At 37.6% G+C, this 26,110-nt stretch overlaps 3 protein-coding genes across 8 annotated transcripts in view; 1 reads left to right on the plus strand and 2 right to left on the minus strand.

Moving 5' to 3' along the window:
• ldlrad4a (low density lipoprotein receptor class A domain containing 4a) overlaps positions 1-391 on the minus strand; it is a 65,289-nt gene extending 64,898 nt beyond the window's left edge. Inside the window, exon 1 of the mRNA XM_056741060.1 lies at positions 246-391. The gene's annotated coding sequence lies outside the window, so the exon portion shown is untranslated. The remainder of the gene's footprint in view (positions 1-245) is intronic.
• Positions 392-1,130: 739 nt separating this feature from the next.
• Positions 1,131-7,448, minus strand: seh1l (SEH1-like (S. cerevisiae)). 6 transcript variants are annotated; one of them, XR_008906011.1, is made up of 10 exons: positions 7,217-7,448; positions 6,705-6,755; positions 6,185-6,331; positions 5,855-6,066; positions 5,471-5,569; positions 5,227-5,367; positions 4,562-4,719; positions 4,214-4,484; positions 2,724-2,866; positions 1,458-1,596 (listed from the first exon to the last, which is right to left on the minus strand). XR_008906011.1 is itself a non-coding variant. In XM_056742204.1 (9 exons), exons 1-9 carry the CDS (start codon positions 7,325-7,327, stop codon positions 1,428-1,430), a joined length of 1,233 nt encoding a protein of 410 aa, XP_056598182.1. In that variant the 5' UTR covers positions 7,328-7,448; the 3' UTR covers positions 1,131-1,427. The 6 variants fall into 6 exon arrangements, 5 of the variants coding, with proteins under 5 accessions (XP_056598182.1, XP_056598181.1, XP_056598186.1 ...); XM_056742204.1 differs by lacking the exon at positions 2,724-2,866 and having other exon boundaries at positions 1,131-1,596; positions 4,214-4,358; XM_056742203.1 differs by lacking the exon at positions 2,724-2,866 and having other exon boundaries at positions 1,131-1,596.
• A 3,725-nt stretch (positions 7,449-11,173) lies between these two features.
• Positions 11,174-26,010, plus strand: ptpn2b (protein tyrosine phosphatase non-receptor type 2b). The gene is made up of 10 exons (XM_056741076.1): positions 11,174-11,371; positions 12,037-12,127; positions 12,927-13,027; positions 16,057-16,155; positions 17,841-17,978; positions 18,137-18,346; positions 18,535-18,696; positions 18,802-18,998; positions 19,244-19,345; positions 25,370-26,010. Exons 1-10 carry the CDS (start codon positions 11,315-11,317, stop codon positions 25,428-25,430), a joined length of 1,218 nt encoding a protein of 405 aa, XP_056597054.1. The 5' UTR covers positions 11,174-11,314; the 3' UTR covers positions 25,431-26,010.
• Positions 26,011-26,110: the final 100 nt, after the last annotated feature.

Genomic DNA, 26,110 nt, shown 5'->3' on the forward strand with positions numbered 1-26,110 from the left:
AAAAGTGCTTAAGTTGTTGCCAAACAAACAGACATGTGCCCATTTAACCCCAAAACACAGCAGTCTCGCACTAATTAACTGGTAACGGCCCCTTTAAGAGCGTCAACGCTCCGCTGGTCTTTTCCATTGCGACTGTCTGCAACAACTTCATTCGCTTTTTCTTGCAGAAATGTATCACGCTCGCTATCTATGACTGCTGAAAGACGACAGACAACAAGTTGGTATGAGAGATATAAATGTCTTACGTTGGAAAGCGCGTGCTGTCGCTAAACGCAGAGCCGCAGAGGGACGCGTCTGTCTCTCTCTCCTCCAGACGAGCCTGTCAACAGCGTCTAGACTGACTGTCTCACTCTCATGGCCAAAACTCAGCAGAGCACAAGCTCCCGTTGTGTTCCAGTCAGTCCAGCCCTCTCTCTCTCTCTCTCTCTCTCTCTCTCTCTCTACATGAGTCATTTACAGCACACTGCAGCGACATCTGCAGGACAGGAGTATGCCTGACAACTCACTGACTGTACGATGGATATATTTTTTCTAATTTAAACATGACTATATGACTATGTGTGTACTGTATATATAACAAAACACCGAGATATCGTTGAAGATAATGAAGGAGTCTCTGCATGTAAAGACACACATCACCGCGAGCTGAGAAGCCAGTAGAAAGGAGCAGTTGGGGGGTTATCATTGACCCTCCTAAATGACTCATTCACACAAGCTGACCCCCTGGCTGGGATTTAACAAGCATGTTTTCTATTACTGTGTGGTTCTGTATGAGAGTCTTTGCCAAAGCAATGCAGACATGGCCAAAGGGTTGACAGGTGTGTAATTAGGCCACAATTATATTCTCTGTCTGCGGCCTGAAGGCCAAAGCGCTGGTCACTTACATCTGCCACAGATACAGAAAAGAGGAAACATGTTCCAGAATGACTCAATAATCATGACTTGAAGTGTTTTGATTCACTTTCAAAACATAACGTGCAAAATTACAAGTTTTTTACTCTTTGCCACATAATTTGTGTACATTATTTTGATTAAGTTTTCACTTTTTTTATATGCATATATATACCATTTATCGTATAAAATGTATTGTTTTGGAACAATTGAGAAAGCGCCATAGCAATAAAGCTCAATTGAAATTTGCATTTTATTTAGGACAGTTCTGGCTCTTTTTAAAGCCTTTTTAAAATTAGACATGGTCAAACAAATAACGCAACTAATCATGAAAATAAAAGATTATACAAAAGAATAGTAGAATATAATCAATTATACTTTTTTCTTCTGGGGTGAAATGTTACCTGGACATAAAAAAAACTGATTTTGATGCTTAAAAATAAAATAAAACGATAACACTCATTCATCATATTTGACCACATTCAGGATAATGAGCAAAACAGACAGCCTATAAAAGCACATTAGTAGTCCAGTTGTCAGTCATGTTCATTGGGTTGATTGGTGGTGTTCACAGTGTATCGATGGCGGGGCTGAAGAGCATGGTTGGGGTCAGAATCGTACATTTGCTCGATGAGAGAGGGGGGAGGCAGGAGGTGGCCCAGTCGAGATCCAGCTCTGGGGGGATCCAGATGAGGAAAGAAATACCTGTAGGTACAGTACAAACTATCGGTGCGATACGAAATTAACAAAATAAATGAGATACATCCACAACACAAAAGCACAAGAGAGTTGTGTGCAAACTGACATCGAGGCAAATAATCAATGGGCATTTAATTGGTAAAGACAGAAAAACATCCAAAGCTTTGAAAAATAATCACTTTAGGCTTGTTTTAAAACAAAATTCCTGTAATGAAAAGCATTTGTTGAGGTCTTTCTTTTGCACTTTTATAATTGCTTATAAAACGCTCTTGGTCGGTGTGGGACAGAACTGTATTTTGTTCTTCGTGATAAATATCTTTTCTCAGGCCAGCTCACACCTTTACAAGGTGATCTTTTTTTATAAACGTTGATAAATATGAAGAATTTGTGATATGTTAATATGGACAACACAAAAGCTACTTTTTAAACTTAAAACAATCTGTGCATATATCCCAGACTAGGTAGCCTACTGACAAAAAAACGTTGCCGGGGGATATCTGAAGATTCATACGGCATTCAAGACATCCACAAACACAGAAGTGACATCTGGATTAAATAACATTAGAAGTATGTAGTGAAATGAAAAGATTACAACTGTATTGATTAACATTAAAACAGAGCCCTTCTAGAAATTATTTCCAGGTTGAGGTGGGAAATATCCTAAACCCAAGGTGTTTTAAATGCAGCCTAAGCAGAAAAGGCTGAATATCGCTCAATGTCTCTCTCTACTGTTCAGAATACAGAATATATGAAGATACTGGAAAATAATTGGTAGCTTATTTATTTCACATCAAAAATATATAAAAATTAGAAGTGCTATAATATATAAATGAATTATGGCAGAGAATGTCACAATAGGAAAAGTTCTAAAATAACACCTTAAAAATATTCTTCATATTCTAATATAATAAATATAAATATAATTCTGATATTCCTGGAAACCTGATAAAAATTGCCTGGTAGTATGCACATCGCACATTATATCAGTTTCGAGAAATTACCTTAAATTTAACTGTTGTCAAAATAATAATACTGAACCATGTTACATAAAAAATTGTTAAGACCGGGTTATCGTGTTTAGTATAATAGTGTTCATTTATAGAAAAACATAATCTGCTGAAGAAAACACACACACTCTTGTAGGATTAGTAGTTGGATGAGTGTACAGGTGTCACAAACAGTGCAGGTGAGGGGTCAGTCTGTCCAATCCTGTGCATGCAGCAAGCAGCCAATCAGGACATTACGCCATTAGCCAGGCATCAGCTGTGCTTTCTTTCTGTTAAAAATAAGATAAAAGGTTACGCATCACCCACAACACAGCAAATACAAACAGAAATGCTCAAATGCACATGACAATGTTTCGCTGTAATACACAGTAGTTTGTGAAGACCACTTCACATTAAATGGTCACCAGAAGAGTTAAAAAATATTAAAAATTCTGAAAAGATAAAATTGACAACGCAAATTTAATTTCAACAAAGTAAATAATTAATGAGATTAATATTAGAGTAAAATCCGTGTTCTTTGAAACAGAGCAGATAAGTACATTCTGTCCATGTAAAGATTCATCAAGAATTGCCCTCTAGTGTTATAATATCTTAATGCATCATATTTCAGATGTTAAGAGTAATTTATCAGCGGTGATAGATAGCACTCAATACAGTCAGACTCAACTATTCAGTCACACACTGATGGGTAAGAATGTCTTCAGCCGGACACAATCTCGAGAGTCATATTAAAAGAGTCTGGCTCTTTCCAGCTTGGTAATGGCATTTAATAGTGTCCCTATTTTTGAAGCTCCAAAAAGTGCATTGTATGTCATAAACTACTCTCTAGACTACACATGTAATGGCGGCACAAAGGCGTCACATTCCCCAAAGACGAATCTCACTTGCATGTTTCAGAACCAATATAGAATCATCCTTGAAATACTTTTGCGTGCAGTGTTCTCATCAAACGCGGTCCAGAGCCATTGAGTGAGAGAGTCTAACCTTCTAACCCATTTTAAGACGAAAACCATTAAATTAATAAAAAATTAAAGTAATAAAGCACTTAAAGAGAAAACATAACACTCTGGAACTATCTGAAGGCTCCATGAATTACGAGACACTCCGGCGTTTCAGACTTCCGTTGGCAGAACTCTCGCTCTCAATGACACTGACGCGGTCTATCTTGGAAAAAAACACTCATAATATGAATCCTTTTTACTTACAAACGTATCATTTGCTTCAAAAATTGATCGTATGGATCGTTTTTATGACATATATATACACATTTTTGAGCTTCAAAATGTGGTACACTATCTAATGCAATTAGCAAGCTGGGAAGACCCAGATCATCCATTAAAATGACTCAGTTTGTGTCCAGATGAAGAAAGAAAATCATATATGCATCTAAATATATTGATAGCTAATGATAGCTCCAGTTACGCCATAAAGCACAAAATGCACACATTATATTTAACATGGGTTTGAAATTTGTCAGAGTTTAAATACACAAAACACAAGAGGCACAATACAAATTTTGGATGTTAAACTGTTGAAAAAATATCTCTACAGTTAGATCACAAAAAATCACTAATTCTGTCTAACCTGATAAAAATCACATCACCAGCATCACGTACCTGCCAGCAGAAGATGCACCGACAAGCAGCTGACCCGCCGCAGACACCCCCATCGCATTAAGAGCAGCCGCGTGTCCAGAACTGTTCACTGGACTCCCGTCTCCTCTAAGGATCCCTGTGCACTTCCAGTTGTCCATGTAATTGGCTGCACAGTTAACAGAGAACGTGACAAACAATTCCCGAAACGTTTCGTTTACAACAGAACTTCCAGCTGGGACCTGGTATCGTTTACCACATTTGAAAGAAGCAAAGTGATAAGCACATGATAAATCTGAAAAAGAATAGGTTAAAAGCTCTTATATGAATTGGTCGTTGAACTGAAGGAGGCAGATCGAGCTGACGACTGACCTTTCCAGAGTCTCACACAGCCATCATCTCCAGAGGAGGCCAGCAGAGTGCTGGTGATGTTCCAGCTGACGCGCCACACCTGCGAGTTATGACTGTCAAACTGAGCCATCACCTGCACCTCAAACTTAGTGGGAGCAGAGCTGCTGGTGCTCTCTCTCCTGTCAAACACACACAAGACAAATCAATCTTCATGAAAGAAGTGGTGTTGCTATGTGTTTGCTAGGGCCTTCGGTTTTTTGTGGTGAAACTTTTAAAGTCCCAGAAGTTGCAAACGTTTTCACTTCAGAATTTTGAGTGAAAAGGAATTTCAAAGGAGAAAATTTGTGGGTGTGGCTTGCATTTCTCACTGCGAATTGATTGGATGTGTAAAAATGATGTTGCATTGATTTTGAAAGGAAACGTGCAGCAGACTAACTCTTGAAGGGAAGGAGTTAACAGATGCTCCCGCCAAGTCGTCTAATTTACACCATTCGAGATGCTTAGTCATTACAGGGCGGAAGTGCATTTTCAGATTTTAACTGAAGATAAGAAGGGGAAAATATTTTTGAAAGGAAAACAACCCACGTTGATAAACTATTTACCATAAACGCTGCAATATTTGCAATATTTATAAGAATTGTCATGTTCAATTTCACTGGGACTTGTTACCAACTGAGATGTGTTACCTAAGTGGTACGAGTTTGAAAATGCGGACGTCTTTGGTTGCGATGGCCAACACGTGGAAGGATCTTCCGAGATTAGGAGCAAAGGCGACGTCGTGAACGAGATCAGTTACAGTCACCAACGTCTCCGCTTTGGCATATTTCCTGTATGGTTAACAGAAACCCTCTTTAGAAACACACAGGATTCCTGCTCGTTACAGTTAACAGATGCAGAAAATTAAAAAGAATAAAAACTGGAATTTCAAACCTGGTGTTTTCATTATACTCATATATTTGCACTTTGCCACCGAATGTAACATTGCTGTCGTCACTCCCCACGGCTATCATTGGAGGATGAGCTCGAGAGCTAATGGCCAGAAGAAAAAGTAAAGATGATGAAATTCATTTTATTTAGTTTTTCTGCTGAGGTCCATTTAATTTTAATCAATATTAGTCACTATCTGGCCAACTATGACAAATTGTGTCTTATCGGATGTAAGAAGTTTTGACGTTTACAATTAAACCATTACTGTACACATATATATATATATATATATATATATATGGGGGTCGTGGCTCGATGACTATCGCAAAATGTGGGTCCCATGGCCAAACCAGTGGAGATAAACTGGTGTATGAGTTATGATGAGACCTGGATGGGTTCCAGGAGATGCAGGAACAGGAGAGCTTGCAGGAGATCTCGTGCTGTAAGGACCACTGACTGAGGTTCATCACATCAGGGGCTTCATAGATGCGCACCACACCATCTGCAGAGCAGGTGGTCAACATCAGACCCATGTGCTTCGGTGCGAACTTCACATCAGTAACTGATGTCCGGCTGTCCACCAGCGTGGTTCTCTTTATCTGAACACACATTCAATAGAAGAAACACTGATTCACATTTTCAGAAATACCGATCCTAAAATGTAAACAAATTTGAAAAGCTGTGTGAAATATATTCTGAAAAAGTGATCTTACGTACCCAGTGACTTTGACCTCGCTGTTTGTCATTGGATTCGCCAACTATTTCCTCCCATACGGCTGCAGTGCGGTCAAATGAGCAAGACGCCAACACCTGACCAAACTCAGGGTGCGCCCATGTTACTCTCCACACGGATCCACTATGAGTCTACAGCAGACAGACAAAATAAAGTTTAAAACTTGAAAAATTTATTAATCAAATATATAGGTTTCTGTTATATCAATGTGATATTTTTGTGTCTTTCGTGTGTTTACAATATCTGTTTATAGGTATATCAATCTGACATTCCAGTAAGGTCTATATTACAGTGTCTTTGACTATGTGAACTCATTTAACAACAAGCTTTCCTGTAACTCAGCGGTAAGAGCATTGAGTTAACAACGCAAGTTTGTGGGTTCCATCCCAGGGGATTGCATATACCTAAGTATAAATGTATAGGATATAGCAATGCAAGTCGCTTTGGATAAAAGCGTCTGCCAAATGCATAAATGTAAATGTAACAAGTAAAAAAGAGACACACCTTCCAGCTAGCAGTGCAGTGCCATTCTCCACTGTCATCTTTGTCCCAGACCTACAGCAGTTCAGAAAAGCCAGAAAAATGTGTTTAAAATCTGATAACAAAAAACAGAAACAAAATCTGTCTGAACACAATGAACAGAATAGCGAATATTTTGAAATAGTGTTAAGATCTGAACATCACTTACGCTTCACGTATTAAAAATGAATAACTCAAATAAGACATTTGCCTTCAATTCAACTAAACTCAGAAAACCCAATATTGTATAATTTTAAGCAAAACCCACCAAGATTTAAAATACTACTAAGAAGAAATAATATTAGATTAAAAGACAAGGCAGTGACTGGTTCTTCTGTACACTGTAACTTTGAAAAGGCTAAAATATCCAATCAAATTTCCAAATCATGGGCATTTTTGGTGCTGTCCAAGTCTGCAGCTCACTGACGTTTAAATGCATATCAATGTTATACACGTGCATGCCGTATAATGTAGTGAAAGTGTTTATGGTTTCTTGCCTTGACACTCTGATCACTGGAGCACGTCGCCATCCTGCGACCATGAAAGTCATAAGAAACATCGTGAATGAGATCTTTATGATCCGCGGCGATACTTTTCACTACGAACATCTTCTAGTAAAAATAAGTATTTATATCGTGCTCAACTACTGCCTCTGGGAGTTATCAAATAAAATATTCAGAAATAAGTGATAAACTCTACAGGCGCCATATTTCTCAGCGGAAAGTTGAGCGCTTTCACGGAGTGCTACCCCCTGCTGGATTGGAGGAGTTAATAATGTTCATGATAACGTTTCAGAATTGTTTTATATTCGTCTGATCTTAAGATAAAAAAATATTCGACTTGTGAAGATAAGACTTGTCTGCTCCGAAAACAAACGGGGCCCCCGGTCATATTAAACATATTTGATATTTAGGATTTCATATCGGGGTGATGACGTTAATACTTTTACAACAACCAATGAGAGACAAGACTGCAAAATAAGGGAGTGACTGACAGATCAAGTAGTGATGTAAAGTACTGCGCTGGATAGCGGAGATAACAAATACATATGTAATGTTTGCTTAAAGTTGTAGGCTATGTGTTGTATAGGAATATGTGTCATGAGTTTTAATTGTTTTTTTTTTGATCATGTGATATGTGGATGTATTGTATGTTGTGCCAGTGTCAAAGATGAATGAGTCCACACTTTTAGAGAGTTAAAGTATCACTGAAGCAGAGTTGAAGTTAATGAGATAATTAAGGTGATCAATGAAGTGATGATTGATCATTAATGACGAACACCTGCTGATAACAAACACAATCACTGAAGACAACAGGAACAATCAAATTAACCCCTTATAGTGTTTAGTGTTTCCTATAGTTAGGATCTTATCCTTGATTTCATCTTATAATTATTTTTGCTTAGCTCTAATAGTGTGTTTCTAAAGCACATTTATGACAGCGAAACAAAAGTAAATGATCTTGTCTTACAGGTGATAGGCCTACTTTATCCATGTTGTGCTGAATGTATGAGACTCTTGTCAATTTTTGATAAGTTTTTGCACACTTTATTTAATTGCATGCCCCAGATGTCTAGTATTAGCGTTCAAGAAAGCAAGGCCTTTTTACAGATTAAAGAGCTTTATGGTTGAAAATTTCAGACATCAATAATCATTTTATGAATCTCAACAATGGTTACAAGAGTTGTATCTTTCATTTAAGCTGCAATGCATGCTGGGGGTCTGAAAGAGAGGAAAGAGTTTTGTACTATGATGTTACCCAGCATGCATTGCAGCATGAAGCTTAATTTTGTTGATTGTCACCATCATTGATGTCTAATTTATTCAAGCAGTATGCTTTTAAGAGTTTACTTTCTTTATAAAATATATCACTGTAGTGCTTTATCTCAGAGTCAGGTATATAAAATTAAATCTGATAATGATAAAACACACCTAAAAGTCACCACTGTATCAATTGCCATCAGTTAGTGGACAAGAACTTTTAGCTTTTGTTTATCTGTTATAAATGTGCTTTAGAAACACACTATTTCAGCTGATCAAAATATAATCAAAAGAAGAAATCAAGGATAAGAGCCTAACTAAAGGAAACACTATAGGATGACTTTATATTGTTCCTGTTTTCTTCAGTGATTGTGTTTGTTATCAGCAGGTGTTCGTCATTAATGATCAATCATCACTTCATTGATCACCTTAATTATCTCAGTAACTTTACCTCTGCTTCAGTGATACTTTAACTCTCTTAAAATGTGGACTCAAACTCCCAGCAGAGTTAATTTAACTCTTTTAAGGTATTTTCCACTGTGTATACAAACATTTTTTTAGACGTGTAAGCATACACTTTCATATCAAGACGTATTTCACTCGAGAGACATTTTATAGTCTTTGATGAAGCTGCAAACAAATAAAATTAATTAAATATATAATAAATATCCAGTTACACAGATAATATTGTGATATGAATTAAAATGCAATGGATTACTTTTATTTTTATTGCATATGTTATTATTGTGTTGAATTAATCAACAGTCATTACATCTGATGGAAAGAGAATAAGATCCAACATCCAACTAATGCTGGAAAATTGAGAATGACAGAATGAAACTTTACATATAATTTGCATCGTCTCATTCAGATTTCCACCAGTTGGCTCTGGATCCAAACACAGTGAATACAAATCTCAGTTTGCCACAGAGTGGTGATTTTCACTACACCATCCGTATCCTGATCGTCCGGACAGATTTGATGACTGCAATCAGGTGTTGTGTAGAGAGAGTGTGAACGCTGGAGTGGAGCAGATATGTGAGTATATCAGTGTCATATAAGAGCATCAGGAGGGGAGAGGGTGAGAAATGTGGATTTGGGTGTAGTGATCAGTTCTGGGCTTTGTATCGCTCGAACTCCATTTGCTCATTCTGGCACAAGAACAAATACATTGAACTCCCTGTAAAGTGCAGATCCACTAGAATAAGAGTTTATGAATCATTGAAGGTATTCTGTCCTTCAACAGCATCTCTGACACAATGACCCTCATCCACAGAGTCAAAGTGAGTCAAAGCCCAGAACAATGATAATAAAATATTACTACACCAGAGGATCAACTAATTTAAATAATAGGAGATTTAAGTGTAGTCAATGTATGTTTTTGTGTTTATGTATTTCCTTTTAGCTTTTTTTGCTTTAATAAATTTGAATTAAATCTGTATTCCCTGATATGCTGTTTGCCTTTTCGTCAACTCATTTTTACCAGTAAATACCTTTAAAGTTCCTTGTTTTGTCCATTTAGTAAACCAAACTCATATTCTGATGGTTTAACTTTAATCCAACCTGAGGTGCCATGAACAGCAAATGTTGTAAAAGTATGCTCCGGCCAGACAACGCTTGCTGTTACTCAGACTATTAAATCGAGAAAACGAAGAAGTCAAATTAAATATTGTGTTATGCAAGATGTACATTTGACAAACGATAGTGCAAGTAACTTTTTGTTGAACTATACGTTACATTGTGGAAAAACTGAGAGTAAATGCGTAACAGGTGGGTTTTCGGTTGTTTCTTGAAGGTTCTGATGGATAGTTTGGATGGAGGAGGGACAGCAGCTATATCCACCAGAGTGGAACAGAATGGGTAAAGTTTTTTTTTATAGCATTTTGAAAGCCTCACTAACAGAGAATACATTTGCATTTATGCGTTTGGCAGACGCTTTTATCTGAAGCGACTTGCATTGCATGATACTACACATTTGTATTTGAGTACAGTATGAGCAATCCCTGGAATTGAACCCGTGACCTTTGCATTGCTGGCACCATGCTCTAACCACTGACCTACAAGAAAGCTATTTTTAGAATAATTTGTGTAAAGTGACGTACAGTATACATGTACAGTAAGAGGGTGAAGCATCTTTCAGTAAGTGTGATGCCAGGCAACCAGTGGAGTGAGACCACAAGGGGTGTGTGTGACTTGGGCTTTTTTTTGCCTGATTGAAGACTGGACGTGCTGTTGCATTCTGGATCGCTTAGGGACTTTATTGCACTGGGTGGAAGACCGGTCAGCAGAGCATTGCTGCGGTCATCATTACAGCATATAGGCCTACTTTGGCAGTTTTTGAAATGTAGGTACATTTCAGCTGTTCATCAAACCCCACCCCCAGGGCCCCCTGCAGACTTGGTATACAGTTGAGGTATTGTATTATTGATGTTTTACAATAATAACTAATCCATTATTGCTGATGATATGTCCCACATTAGTCTATTGTTATCACATCGAAAGTACATTAAGCTAATGTTTGTTATGCCACAATGATTTTAAAAATATCAAATTATACGTAAAAAACAAAAAAATGTAATCCGCACTATATAGTACACACATTTTGACATCGTTTACAGTTTGTAAACGCCCCCTCGCTGCGCAAGCGCATAGCGACTCCGCTCTCCCTCTCCTGCGCATGCGCAAAACGTTCGGCTTACCATCGCAAATGTCAGCGACACGGACAAACACCGACAGAGTTTGTTTCTTCGGCTTAGTGTGAAGACGAGAAATGAGTGAATTCTCCACCTGCGCCATATACTCTACATAATAAAGGACATTACAGCAGAAGAAGACATGGAGCAGGAGTTTGAGGATATTGATTCGGAGAGCCGCTGGCAGAACCTTTATTTAGTAAGTGAGCTAGCATGCTAATGAGCCACGCAATCTGCAGTGTGTGTCGGCCGGTTTTCTGTCTTTTCTTAAACTCTTTCATTTCAGTGTCCTCTAACTCTTCTTCTCCTTTTGGATGTTTAATTGGTGCGATAGTGAAAGTGAAGCTGATGTTTTGAGGCTTGTTGTCATGTTGAAACTAAGTGTCCTGGTTAAAACTGTCTTGATCTCACAATGCTTTTACTAGATAGCACGCAGGATATCATAAGGTGTATCACGTAGTCATATGCGTATCGCTTGGTGCGCTATAACGGAATGTTATTTGACTCTGTAACTAGATCACATGGTTGAATTTTCTACATGTGACAACTTACAGACTGTCAAACCTAGTTAACTTAGTGGTCTATCCGATCAGTACTTGAACTTAAATAATGCTGACGCGTTTATTTACTGTAAACGAGATCTGATACAGGCTTATTATGATTCTGCCATCGACCATAAACAGTAGTTGCTCGTTTCAGTTATTATTCCTAGAAATGGTTCAGTCTCGACTGATGTTTCTTTAGAGCAATTTTGACTTGGGCAGTATACTTGAAGCTGAAATGAAACTTCACAGTCAGTGTATCATTATGTGTTGTTGATGATAACCACGTTTATTTGAAGCTCTTTGTGTCATTTTCCCTCAGGAGATACGCAACCAGTCACACGAGTGTGCTTTCAAAGTGGCCAAGTATCCAGATAATCGCAACCGCAACAGATACAGAGATGTGAGCCCGTGTAAGTAAAACCAGTTTTGACGCACAAGCTGTATGAGATGTAGTATTCAGGAAGGCACTGAGTTAACAAGGTCATGGGTTCGATCCCAGGGAATTGCACATACTTGGAAACAAATGTGTAGGATAATGCAATGCAAGTCGCTTTGGATATGAACTTCTGCCCAATGCTGAAATGAGCAATTCCACGAAAATGTCAACCCTACCACCAGATATTAACATTTGGTGTTTCAAATGCTCATGTGAGATCTCTCTTCAAATTTGTAAAGAATTAGTTTTATTTTTAGTGGATGATTTTTCATAGTCAGGGAAGTGCCATTTTCAGGATTGTCTCATCCATAGCGCTAATATTCCTCATAAATGGACACATGACAATGAATATTAAGTAACTATTTTATGTTCTGTAAAGAGGCATCACTTCTCCATTCATTGGGTATTATTGATCAGGATTGTGTATTTTATTTCACAGAATCCTACAAAGTTTATCGTCTCCCAAAAAACGCGTCCTCTTTTTGTCACATCCATGTGTATTTTCCTTTTTAAATATTTTTTTTCGATAGACTGACATTTTTATGGTTAGACTCTTTCAACAAGGGTTCAGTTAACCGATGGTTCAATATATTCGTAACAAATTCATCCTCTGAGCATTTTTATGCCATGTCCATAACGCTGGAATTGCCCAAATGTAGTATTCACACTCCACATCGTCTTTCTTGCATTGATGAAACTAGACGTGCATGTTGCATTGTGTATTCAGCGTGTGTGGATTAACATTGATTTTCTACTATTGCTCCAAAAATAAGTTGACCACAGTCGGGTGAAATTAGAAAACACAGAAAATGACTACATCAATGCCAGCCTGGTGGTATTGGAAGAAGCCCAGAGAAGATACATACTTACCCAGGTGAGTGAACAGCTTTTAATCCTCTAAACTGATCCGGAGCTCCTAACATGTAGTGTACTGTCATTGACGGGAGCATTTCACATGTTAAACAGTCACCGGAAAGAAACTTCCAGTTAATATCATTATTGTTTCCAGTGTTTCAAAAAGCTTCACAAAAAAAAATTCTCTCATTTATTCAACCTCGTGTTTTTAAAAACCTCTTTCGTCTGCAGAACACAACAGATTGAAGAAATGCCTCTGTGGCTTTGCTTCCATACAAGGGAAGTCGATGTTTTACCAACGTTCTTTGAAATGTCGTCTTTTGTGTTCTGCAGAGAAAAGGATCACTAGTCAAGTCACTAGTGTTATGATAACTCCCACTTAAAAAATGTTTTGGCGTGAGAGTCTAGCAGCTCTTTGACAACCCAAATCTTTAGACCGCATAGATTCTTAACTGAGTCTGCAGTCAATCTGTTTCTGACAGTTGATTGTCAGTGAGATGTTGCTGTAGGATGATGTAGGCAGGATGGGGGAGGTTTGTCTATTAGCACCTAACATCTGTGGGTTGAAGCCTAGGATGCTTTTTAAAGGTCAAAAGCTTTTAAATTCCTTGAGTCAGCCCTTTAGAGAGGTTTTGGTTTGTTATTGCTTATTAAATGTGTAGGTGTGCCAGAGATTTTGACATTACATGATTTCACATAGCTTGCTGTTCTGAATGTGCAAAAATATTTTTTTAAATCTACTAGCTGGTGTCTGAATAACTTTGCTACTGGACCCTGATCATAGGCGTGTCTTTATGTGTTTTTCTGCCTACAAAAACAGCTAGATGGATCCGAATGCAGTTGTCTTAATTTTAGTTCTTAAAAGGCATGAGACCTCAAGACGCTGCTTTATAAAATCACAAGAGAACATCTCTGCACATTCTAAACAAAGGGTGACTATACGAAGGATGATCATCAAATATAACATAGCATTGATTTAGTTATTCATTTATTTATTTTTCTGAACTGTTTTTAATACTCGTCAAGCAAATTAACAAAGACAGAAACACTCCTGACAGATGAACTTTTGTTATTTTAAATGGTTTAATCTACATTTCATTTCTAAAGTGAAGACCGATGTTATTTTACAATTGATTACTTTTGACTGTGGATTTGTATGTTTGCGTTCATGTATTGGTTATTTGATTAATAGTGCTTATTTTATAACTAACTGGTTAGATGTCTTTGACAATATTTATCATAATCATATGATTTTAATAAGTACAGTTATGATACAAGTAAATAATATATTCCTTTTTTGTGGTCGGGACAGTGAAAATTTGGCAGGGAATGTAGGAAAAATCCTAAGTGTTAAGCCGTGCATTTGCTATTCTAAATGTGGGAAAAAATAGAAATGAAAAAAGTTACCCTAACTTTGTGTTCAGTCTTTTAATACAGGCTTAATACTTCATACGATATTATTATAACCTACATGTTTTCATTACTGTTTGGATGTGTTGTGTTGTGTGGTTTAATTTGATTTTATCAAATCTACAAAAATTTATAAATATGACATCTTTTGCTACTTGCGCATTTAGTCGATCTCTCTGGATTTATTTATTGCAGTGGTATTAATATCTGGTTCAATTCTTCTTACTTTTCTAACGTCACGTAAAATCATGTCACTTAAACTGTGCGTGTACTAAGCACTATATTGGGCTCCTGCGGGATGTACTACTGAGCTTTACTAATAGCTCAAACTAACGTTAGACTCTGAGATACCAGCTGGTTGTTATCAGTTAGCTCATAGCATGCTATCTACATAGCACAGTTGTAGTCACCCAGAAAACAAAGCATGGAGGGAAATGTGTTTAGTATCCAACGCAAATCATTTTCTATAGTTATATTTTCGGAAAAACACTCGCTATCAGGCGTTGTGATTTGTGTAATTGATTCAATCTTATAACTTACACTGAACTTGCTATAGGATTAGTGCCTAGCATAGTACCTGTAGATACCGATAACATTAGTCTACGTGCATGAACTAAAGAATCAGGAAATTTTGACCATAAAACATTTATTGTGATTTGGCAATCATCGTTTTTAAAGCATAACCCTTAATTTGTGACGAGCCGTGATCATGCTACGTAAGCTATTGAGACCCGCCAACATTACTTTATCTCTAGTCTACCTTAAGGTTATAAATTGTGAACCAGTAATGTTAGTGCGCCAACAAACGACCTGAGCACACTAATAACAAATAAGCTCAAAAGTACAGGACCGTAAGAATTATTTTTACAAATCCAGTAGCAGGATGGCTAACCGACTGCAAGTCCGTCAGATATTGATTTGTGTTTTTTTGCTGGTTCTGCCATGGTGATGGTTTGGAGATTTGCATCATTTTGTTCTAACTTCACCCAGGAAATGAGTAAAACGTGACGTATGCTGTAAAGCAGGTGATGTGCGTGGCTTGTGAACCTACCCGTACACCAAAGTTACAAGTGTGATTTCAGCCGATAGAGAGCAGCTCATTCAGCAATGGCAGTAAAATTCGTCCAGTTAAAAATTGTCCTGCCACTAAAATAATTTTAGAGAGATTATTTTAAGGTAAAAAAACTCTTGCCTTAATTCCTGGTTTTCTAACCTTTATGCATTTCAGCTAAAGCTATTCACATTAAATAAGGTACCATCTCTAAAAATATATTTATGTAAAAGAGATGAATTATGTCTGTATTAAAAGAACTGTTCATCCCAGAAATTTGATTAGCCCATATTTGTCAGGTGTTTATGACCTCCTTCTTTAATTGGACAACACTGATTTATATTATATTGAATATTATATTGAATAATATCCTGGCTCATCCCAGCTTGGTAATGGTAGTGGATAGCAACCATGTTTTTGTAATTACATATTCGTCAAACAATATACTTATATATATATATATATATATAGAAGCAAATTAAATTTTTGAAAATAATAAGTCTAATTAATAAGTTTTCTGCCATAATAGTTGACCAATTTATCCCTACCAATCAACAGGCTTATTCTGTGTTTGTTTTTGTTTTCAGGGTCCTTTGAGAAACACATGTGGTCACTTCTGGCTGATGATCTGGGAGCAGAAGACCAAAGCAATTATCATGCTCAACAGAGTCATAGAAAAAGGCTCGGTAAGATTCACTGATCCAAACCTTTTCTTTTCTTCAAAAATATGAAACCATCTTCCCTCAAGTTCAAACAGTAGAAGAGTAACTTATTAAACACTGTACAGGGTGTAGGTCATCACATCCTATTTGAATATGTTCCATAAGACTTTTCATCTGTCTTATCTTAAGCCTGGCTCAGACTACAAGAGTTTTAAAATCATCTAAGAAGTAAACAAAGCGACATCGCCATTAATTTCACGTGATCTATTTGTCCTATTATGAAAAAAGTATATTTCCACGATAGATTAAGGAAATGCAGCGGCTATGCAAAAGGTCTAGAGTGGGTAACTGTACCATTTTAATTGTAGGGCTACAACGGCGTATCCGCCGTGAAAAGCAAATGTTTCTGTAGCAATTAGTTGCAAAAGATTTATACTTTATTGTAGCAAAACTGTAGCAAGGCGTGTAACATTCAATACTGGAATTCTGAGTCTTTGTCACTCTGAATGATTCTCTGTCTGTCAGTCCAAAGCCGTGGTATCGTATTTTAGCAGATGGTGCTATATGATTTTTTACTAGCGCTGAAGTTATGACTGTGCTCTGGGCGAGCAGCTTAAGTTTAATGTTCATAAATAACAGAAGAAAACAATTGTCGCTGCCGAGAATAAAGATGAATGCCAACGTGATTATAAGATAAAGCAAAAAAAACACATAAACGCATGTATGTGTGCCTATAGACAAATAACAAACCACATAAACGCATGTATGTGTGCCTATAAACAAATAACAAACCACATAAACGCATGTATGTGTGCCTATAGACAAATAACAATCTGTTGAACGAAACTACAAGCTGCGCGTTAGCAGTTAACTTATCCGGTACATTTAAAACCGACGCGAATTCTCCCTGCAGCTCTTTTCCTTATCTATGCGGTTGTGGTATGTTTTTGAGGATAAAAGACAATCCTGTTTTTGCCACACGTTGCCACATCCTATAGTCTGAGCCAGGCTTTACTCCGTCTCTGTTATTACTGTATCTCTATAAGTATAATGATGGAATAATTGAAATGAGTATTCTTTAAAAGTGTTTTACGTGCTATTATATTATATACTTATTTGACAAGTAACAAGTTATTATTTTAAGTGTAAACCACAAAGTATTTATTTATTTGGTAAATTACTATACATTAAGAGGCATAATGTTTACCAGGCTATGGAACAACCTAATGAATCCTTGGCTGGATTTAAATTTTGTGATGCTGTGAGTGGGTGTATCTAAAACTTCTAGGGCTCGTTCTAATGCAGACTCGATGTCAGAAATGTAGTTCTCAACAGGGGTGCCCCAGCTGACTTCCAAGGGGGTCTCAGGATGTCTAATTTAAAATGAGACAAAAAGAGCTTTGAAATACTAGTATTGGAATTTTAAAATCAATAAAGTCCAAGAAATCTCTTATTTGTCCATAATAATATTAAATAAACACTTTTCCAGTTAACATCAATTTAGTTTTTGTGAACAGAAAGGGGGGCTTTAAAAAAATTGTTGATAAATATTGTAGGGGGCCTAGTAGTGAAAAAGGTTGCACCTGTAATCTAGAGAGTTGTGTGTGTTTCAGACATGGATTCTGATTTGATGTTTTGAATGATCCTAAGTTTGATCCCTGAGTTTGTGATGTATTATGAATTTGTGTCTACACATTCCTTAAATGCAGGAAAAGTGTGCACAGTACTGGCCCACACAAGAAGAGCATCAGATGTCGTTCCGTGACACTAGCTTTGTGGTAACTCTAGTGTCAGAGGATGTGAAGTCATATTACACCACCAGAGTGCTGGAACTCCAGAATGCAAATGTAAGTTTTTCCAATTCACCACTGAAACTTGCTCACAGAATCCCCTTTAACATAAAGCCTTCAGATGGATATTATAAGTTTGTTATCCTTAAGTGCGTTCTACTTGCTATTTACTCAATGCCGTCTGTTTTTTTTAAATCATTATTTTACTCACTCAGACAGGGGAGATGAGGGAGATCTACCACTTTCATTACACCACATGGCCTGATTTTGGTGTCCCAGAATCCCCTGCCAGCTTCCTGAACTTCCTGTTTAAGGTGCGAGAGTCTGGCTCTCTCGGGATGGACCAAGGTCCGGCTGTGGTCCACTGCAGTGCTGGAATTGGACGGTCTGGAACATTCTCTCTGGTCGACACCTGTCTTGTTTTGGTGAGCTTGGTTTCCGCAAATAATTAATGAGACTTCCTGTACTTTAATTTTTTTTTCTGTTATTTGTTTTTAATGATTTTAATTAATGATTTACTTGATTCATGCTTTACTTTTAGTATCTTTTCCCTTGATGCATAGACTTCTAAACATCCATGTTTTTCATTTCTTCCATCACTGATGTTTTACAGATGGACAAAAGGAAAGACCCATTGGCCGTAGACATCAAAAAGATTCTCCTGGACATGAGGAAGTACCGGATGGGTCTGATCCAGACCCCCGACCAGCTGCGATTCTCTTACATGGCTGTTCTGGAAGGTGCCAAGTACATTATGGGAGATTCCTCAATGCAGGTATATGATCGTGATGAACATCACGAAAGGGAGCTAATCCCAACAGAATCACCATAAACTGGGCCTTTTTTCTAGACTTACCGTATGAATATTTTTGACGTGTAGAAACAGTGGCGAGAGCTCTCCAGAGAGGACCAGGAGCCCCTGTCAGAGTCCCCCCCGCCACCGCAGCCTCCTAAATGCACAGAACGCTACAACGGCAGCAAGCTGTCTCATCCGGACGACGGCATAGACACGAAGGCGTCAAAGAAAATGGCTCTAGAGACTCCCAATAAAGAACCAGAGAAAGACGCAGGAACATAGTATGTATCTGGTGCCCAAACATTCATCAGTTCTTTATACATCTTGATAGTTTTTGTCAAGAATCATCCTTTAGACTACACATACTTATGTGTGCATCAGTAAATCTTGTCAGTGTTAACTTGAGGTTTGAACCATCTGTGACAACACATTTTGTCTTAAGCTTAGTTTCTTAGTCCACACTTCACATGGTTGGTTTAACATAAAATAGGGTTGTCTGATTTGTTTGTTTGTATTCTCTCTCCAGTGCTTGTAAGAGAAAAAGAAATGAGAAGCTGCCCAACCCTACACAGAAGAGTCAGAAGCAGACAAAATCAAGGATCAACGACCCTGACAAGAAACGAAAAAGGTAAAACTGAGTCATCGAGTCTGTATATGTCTGGTCATGTGTATGTCATGTGATCCCACAGATGTCTTGATCCAAACTGCTCTCATATTTTGAGTTAGTGTCTTAGATCTGATGCATGTGCTTCAATGCATTCATTAGTTTTGAGTAGGGTTGGGTATCGTAAGAAACCATATTCCCGATTCCAATTCCATTTAAATTAAATATGATTTATTTTTAACCATTTGAATGTAGTGTTGCTGAGTGTAAGGTAATAAGTAATGGTGTGTAATGCTAATCCATTAATCACATGGGCTTTAAGTTGATGTTTTTACACTATCAATAACATCCAAATAGTCTGATGAGATATAAGACACTTGCTCATTCCCTAAATGAATGAAATATTAAACAAAATAAAGATTTTTTTTTTGTTTTTAAATGTTAAGTGTCATACACATTCTATGTATGCACACATTCCATAGTTTCTACATGACAAATAATAATGCGGTCCATCACAGGGTGAGATGCCGTGAGTGCTTTCCACATTTTAAACAGTTAAAATGCATGAAAATATGTATTTTCCATCACTTTGGTTATCGCTCTTGAAATGTTCATGCAAGATGAGGTGCTACGCGTCTGTGGAGTGCGTTAAAGTCAACGATTAGTTCAGCAAAGACGTGGCGCAACGCGTCTATAGGTCATTGAAAACGTTGGTTTCAGTGTTTTAATAAGCGGCGCTGCGTTTCTGTTTGGTTATAGACTTCCTTGAAGGGAAATGTTGGTGCAAATCTACTCGCAGCGCTTGGCAATGCCTCGTACCAGAACCGTTTTTGTAATCAAAACTTATCAATTGCTCACGGTTCCGGTTCTCTTAAAAAAACAGACCTTGTCCTGGAAAATAACCTTTTCTCGGTTCCCAATCCAAGTAATGAGTCCTTTAGACCTTTCGTGGGTTATTTACAGACCAATTTATACTCGCTCTCAGAATGGTCATGAAATCTCAGAGCAACTCTGGATATGGAGTTAATGTGTTCGTGTTCTTATACAGTGAGCAGCGGACAAATCCACGAGGGTCACGCGTGTAGCACATTAAACAATTCTCATTCAACTCATTCACTCACAAACGCAGAGCAGCCAGATGACATCTGTAAATAACAGCATTCCGCATTTTGGGGTGTGCGCACGTCGCAGCATGGAGTAGAACACGCCTACAGCTTGTGCTTTCACACCATGTTAACACGCACATTAGTGATGGATGTAGAGCGACAAAGACAATAGAAACCATTAAGGCATTTGTCATGCTGCATCATGCCATATCTAGTGACAATATTTCTTATTATAAAGGATTCTATAGTGTTTTGTTGAATCTGTGTTTTAGACAGTGCAAGGGCTAAATTATATAATCTGATGCTTGATATTAGACAACCACGCTGACGGTGCACTTCTGTTACCAGAATGACACGTGAAGCTTTAAATCAGCTCAGAATTGTGACCGCATATGTAAGTGGCTCAGATCAGATTTAAAAGATCAGGGGCCAGATCTTCATGATACACACATTATGTTTATTATATAGATAAACATAAACAGTTACCACACGACCAAGCGAGTTAAATCATGTGATTTTATTAGGACACAAATTAAAATATTTAAGAATGTTTTAAGAAGTGTTTAAGAATTGGACTTACGGAAATTTTTCAAACTTCCTAGAATTTATCTTACGAAAGTTCTTATAATTTGTCTTTAGAACGTCTTTATTATTCCGGCCCCTGATTCCATGTGGTTTGTCCTGTTCACACTGTCATGCAGAAAACGGATCTGAGTCACATATGAGCAAAAAATCAGATTTTGGTGACCGTGTGAACGTAGTCTAAATGCACCTGACAAACTTTATCACATGCGTGCTACACTGGGAAATTTATTCTTCACAGACTGATTTTTTTGTGCCACATGTGACTTATAAATCGCACTGTACAGCCCAACTACGATATATATCCTGTAAAGGGTTGGGAATCGAAATTCGATTCCAATTCTGGAATCTGAACCATAAGGAATCGTATCCTTTAAAAAAAATACAATTTTGATCCACTTAATGATTCCGGACCGCACAGTCACATCCACGTCATCTGTCAAGAGCTTAGTCACCTGACCTGACATAGCCATCTGCATGGACCTTCCGCTCGAATACGAAGTCAGTTAACACGATGGACTGTGGAAGGCGCTCTGTCTAAAGTGTGGCTGCATTTTGCGAAATCATTTATTTAATACTGGTGGTAGTAAAATTTGATAGGGTGTTGCGCTGTAAATTAATCCTACATGTATATTTTATGCTAGTAGAAAAATCTGATGGAGTATTTACGATGTACACTTATTTCAAGTGTTTATTTTAACCTGATAGGACTATCTGACAGTGTATTCCGCATTGCAAAATCATCTGGTTATTTTGTTTGTTTGTATGCATCTCAAGGTGTAGGCAACGATACGATACATTGATAAAACATCTACCGATGCGATCCGATTCATTCCTTTTACGATGCAGTGCTATCCGATCTGATTCGATATAACACAATGCGCTAGAAAGCAATAAGATTCAATGGAAAAATATGATGCTATGCAATTCAGTAGATTTAGGGGTTATTATGAGAATTGTATTGGACTCTTTAATGGTATGTGAAGGATTCTATTGGTGGAATGTTATCTGTCAGATGGGAACCAATAGAACACCATTAAATCCGACTGGAATAATGGGCCAAAACACAATACAGAAAGGAATTGTATTATGGTTAACTGACTTTGACAAACAGGTCTTGACGTAGAGGAGGTATTGGAAGCCCTCGTTCTCTGTAAATTGCTACAAACATTGACTGGTCATGTCTCCGAGTGAGGCTGCTAAGAGGCTGGCAAGTTAAAACATACCTCACAATGGAATGTCATTTTTACCCCTGGGGGGTTAGAGAATATCGTCAGAAAATACTTCATTCCTAAATATGGACTAATAAAACTCTGAAAACCTCTAGAATAGTTTGTATTTAATAGTTGTGTGTGATTGTGTTTTATGATCCGGTTTATGCTATGGTTGCAGTCTGGGCTGTATTTGCTGTACGTGACACAGCGAGTGCTGCCGTTGGGAACCTCCCCAATGAGGCAGCAGTGGTGTATCAGCAGGATTTCTGTAAAACTTGTCCAGGCTTCTGAGAATCCTCAGGCTGTATGTGAGAGCCAGACTCGAGCCTTGTGTGCTGTGATGTGCTGGTCTGAAGCTTACTGCTGCTGTCATGAGTCATGACCCTTGCTGTGTTTTCATTTGACCTCTTAGAACTGAGACTCAGCATGGTGTGATGTTTTCGCTTTTCATTTTTTTTTCTGTTTGTCGATATTGGCTGGATCTTAGGTTTGTACCTTTACTAATTTAAATAAGTGGCCTGTAGGTTTGTTTTGAATGTACCCTGATGGTATGCTTTATTGGGCCATAAGTAAAATTGCTGGTTTACTTTTAAAGTGTGTGTGTGATAGAAACTGTTTGACACTTGATGGAGCTTTCTAATGTTCTTGGCATTGCCTCAATGAAGTAATTTGCTTGAATTAGAAATGTTTATTTTCACATAACCTGGTGGGTGGATAGCACTTGTGTGTTTCTGAAAGCTGAGATGTGCGTCTATGTGCCGCCCTACCAGAGCTGACCACACAGGATGCATGTGTAACAAGACCTTTTTTTGTTTAAAACTGCGGAGTTGCCTTTCTTGCATTCTACCCCTTAATCACATTTGAGTTGGCCAGCATTTTTTCTCGCGCATCTGTGGGGTTCTGGAAGTTAAAATCCCATCTGTTTTCTCTATAGAGAAAATTATTTTCAGCCGTTATATAAAAACACCTGAAACCAGACCTGCTAGGTTAAAGGTATGGTAGACTACCAATAGCAAGATCCCACCCTCCCTTCTCGGCAAAACCTCACCTGCTCCAAAACATATCAACATGTTGATGACAGAAGATTGGCTCTTTCTCTTTGTTCTTGTGGAGACCGGTCTTGCCAAGCCTCCTCGCATCACATCACATCCGGGTTCTTTCATGTGTTCCCTGTACTTTGACGGTTGATGATGGTGATGAAGAGCAAGAACACATGGACACATATTGTTTGCACCAGGGGTGCAGGACACTTACTAAAAAGTCTAGGTACAGCAATTTTACCGGACCCAGGTGGCTGGTTGTGAACAAACTGGATATGAGACAAACAAAAAAATCTAATTATACTAGGGAATATGGGCGTGATACTATAACTATTTCTTCACCTTAAGATGATTACGGAAGAGTTCCCTTCCCTGCCTTTACGCAATTAAAAATGACTTTTTTAGCCATCATTTTTTCAGATTTAAAATATTGCAAAAATGGAAATGAAGCTAAATAGTAGCTATAGCTGTGACCACCCATACCCATAATGCTTTGCAATCTACATATGCTTTATATTTTAAGTTTGTTTGCTGGTTGATTTGGTTAAAAGTTGAGCTGTCAAGACTAGCGCGTTAATACACGCAACAGTTTTTTCTGATTAACATGTTAAAATGTATGTTAAAAGGGCTTTAAACCATTTAAGCGCGATTTAAATCCGTTGCTTTGACACGTTCAGTAAAGATAGACCGCTTCTAGCTGTGGGACGCGGCGCAACACGACAGTACCGTCTGGTGTAAATTATACAGGCTAAAGGTTTGCCTCAGTCAGCGCATTAGTAAGTATTAAGTTCTCTTTTGTGCTTGAATGAACAGAACCTCACAAGATTATGTCAGAAAGCATGTTTTGTCTAGCATTTTTGTAAGCTCAGATATCAACGTGTTAAATAAAATCCTAAATTAATACAAAGAGTTGTGAAAATGTGGAAGGGGGTCAGATCTCTGTAGAGGCAGCTCTTAAAGGTGTGGCATTCTTAAACCTGCTTCTGTGAATACTGTCACTAATGTTAATAAAAGTACAAAAGAAAAGAGGAAATCAATGTGTTTTGTAGCTTTAACGCTAAATTCTATCTTGAATACAGTTAAACACTAAAGTGTTTGAGAACTCTATAATTGAGAGCTATCATGTCTTAACATGTAGGAAATGTACAGAAATACTGTGCTTCAATGTTGAACAGCCATAACTAATGTTAAAATAAAGAAAAAAATATTAAATTTAATGGAGACATTAGGTGCAGTACTAATATCAAAATGTAAGCTTTCATTCATAAAATGAAATCTGTTGTTTCTTCATTAATTTGGAGATTGAATGTGAAATTATTAGAATGTAGAAGTATATTTAAAAACATTAATGTAATGTGCGATTAATTCAGGTAAAAAATTTTTAATCGATTGACAGCGCTAGTTTAAAGCCATACTGTACATGTACGCAAGTATGAGCGGTTTACCAACAGATAATGCAATGTGTACTTACTCTGAATTGTAAAATGCTCTCAATGTGACATGTCAGAACGTAAGGTTTTGAGAATTTAAGAATGTTTTGCAATGCCTATGGAGGAAATGAATGGGAAAACTTCCAGAACAGTGGCTTCAAAAAAAAACAGCAGTAAAGAAATATCCGTCCAAATACTACACAAAGTCAGTCAGATCAGGACAATCTGATAAACAAAGATGTTTGAACACACCCAACAAAACATGTCGAAACAATTCTATGACAGTTGAAATAAGAGGTTATAGGATATTATGTCCCTGTTGCATGGTGGGGGATTAACTTCCTATAATTCCTAATATTCTAAGGCAGTGCTTGAATGAAATGATCATAAATTGAATGTTTCACTTAAAAGAGCACTTCACCCAGAATGGTACTCACCCTCATGTTGTTCTAAACCAAACACTTTTCCTCTGTGGACCACAAACGGAGTTCATACTTTTAACAGGAAAACACTTTTTTTAATGGAAAAGATTATGATACAGGAACCAATAGCGTTTGATGTCGTTGTTTTTGACCCACAGAAAAAAGGTCAGGCCAGTCTGGAACTACATGAGTAAATATGACTGTTTTGTTTTGAATATAATACAACTGACCTGATATTCCTTGACTCTCGACAGAGCAAAAACAACCAGTGACTCAACCTCGTGGCAACCTCAGCAGGAGACATCCATCCCATAATGCCCCACGTTTTTAAAACCGTTTGCAGCATAAACTTAAGGTAAAAAAGATCTCCACTGGGCAGTCGGCACAACGGCACACACCAGCACTATTGCAGTGGAGGAAACTCAATGTCAAGAGCATAGCGCACCGCCACCGTCTGGATTGGTTTTAATTTCATTGGACCCGTTTTGTCTTTTTTATGCTTTGCTTTTTATTTTTGGTTAAAAAAAAGCAGCAGGATCTGAAGTAGGCCTATGCATTTCGAACTCTGTTTATACATTGTATTTTTAGACAACCTTTTTCAGAGGCAAAGTGAAATGCTCTATTTTTATAAGAAATTACTTGAAATTTCCTGCAGGGCTGTATTTAGCCCCTTTATTCAGTTTGTGATATTGTTTGACGATGTCTTATGCTGTAGAGTGCTCACATTGTGTACATAGTGTACCTTATGAGATGTAAAAAAATGAATTGTACAAAATGTTGAACATTGTAGAGACACACCAAACAAACCAGCAGTGTCTAATATTAAAAAGTCTTACTTTTCTTTACCCAAGAGTAGGATCCATGAATAAAACTGGTATCATTTAGTTTCTAATAAGATGAGTTGCATCGTTGTTTTATTCCAAACTGTGGTGCTCACAATGGTGCTAAACTTGGTTTTGTTTCTTAATGCAATTGTTCCCTTTTGATTTTTGGGG

Source organism: Triplophysa dalaica, chromosome 25, assembly GCF_015846415.1.
Source record: "Triplophysa dalaica isolate WHDGS20190420 chromosome 25, ASM1584641v1, whole genome shotgun sequence".
In the NCBI taxonomy this organism is placed as follows: domain Eukaryota; kingdom Metazoa; phylum Chordata; class Actinopteri; order Cypriniformes; family Nemacheilidae; genus Triplophysa; species Triplophysa dalaica.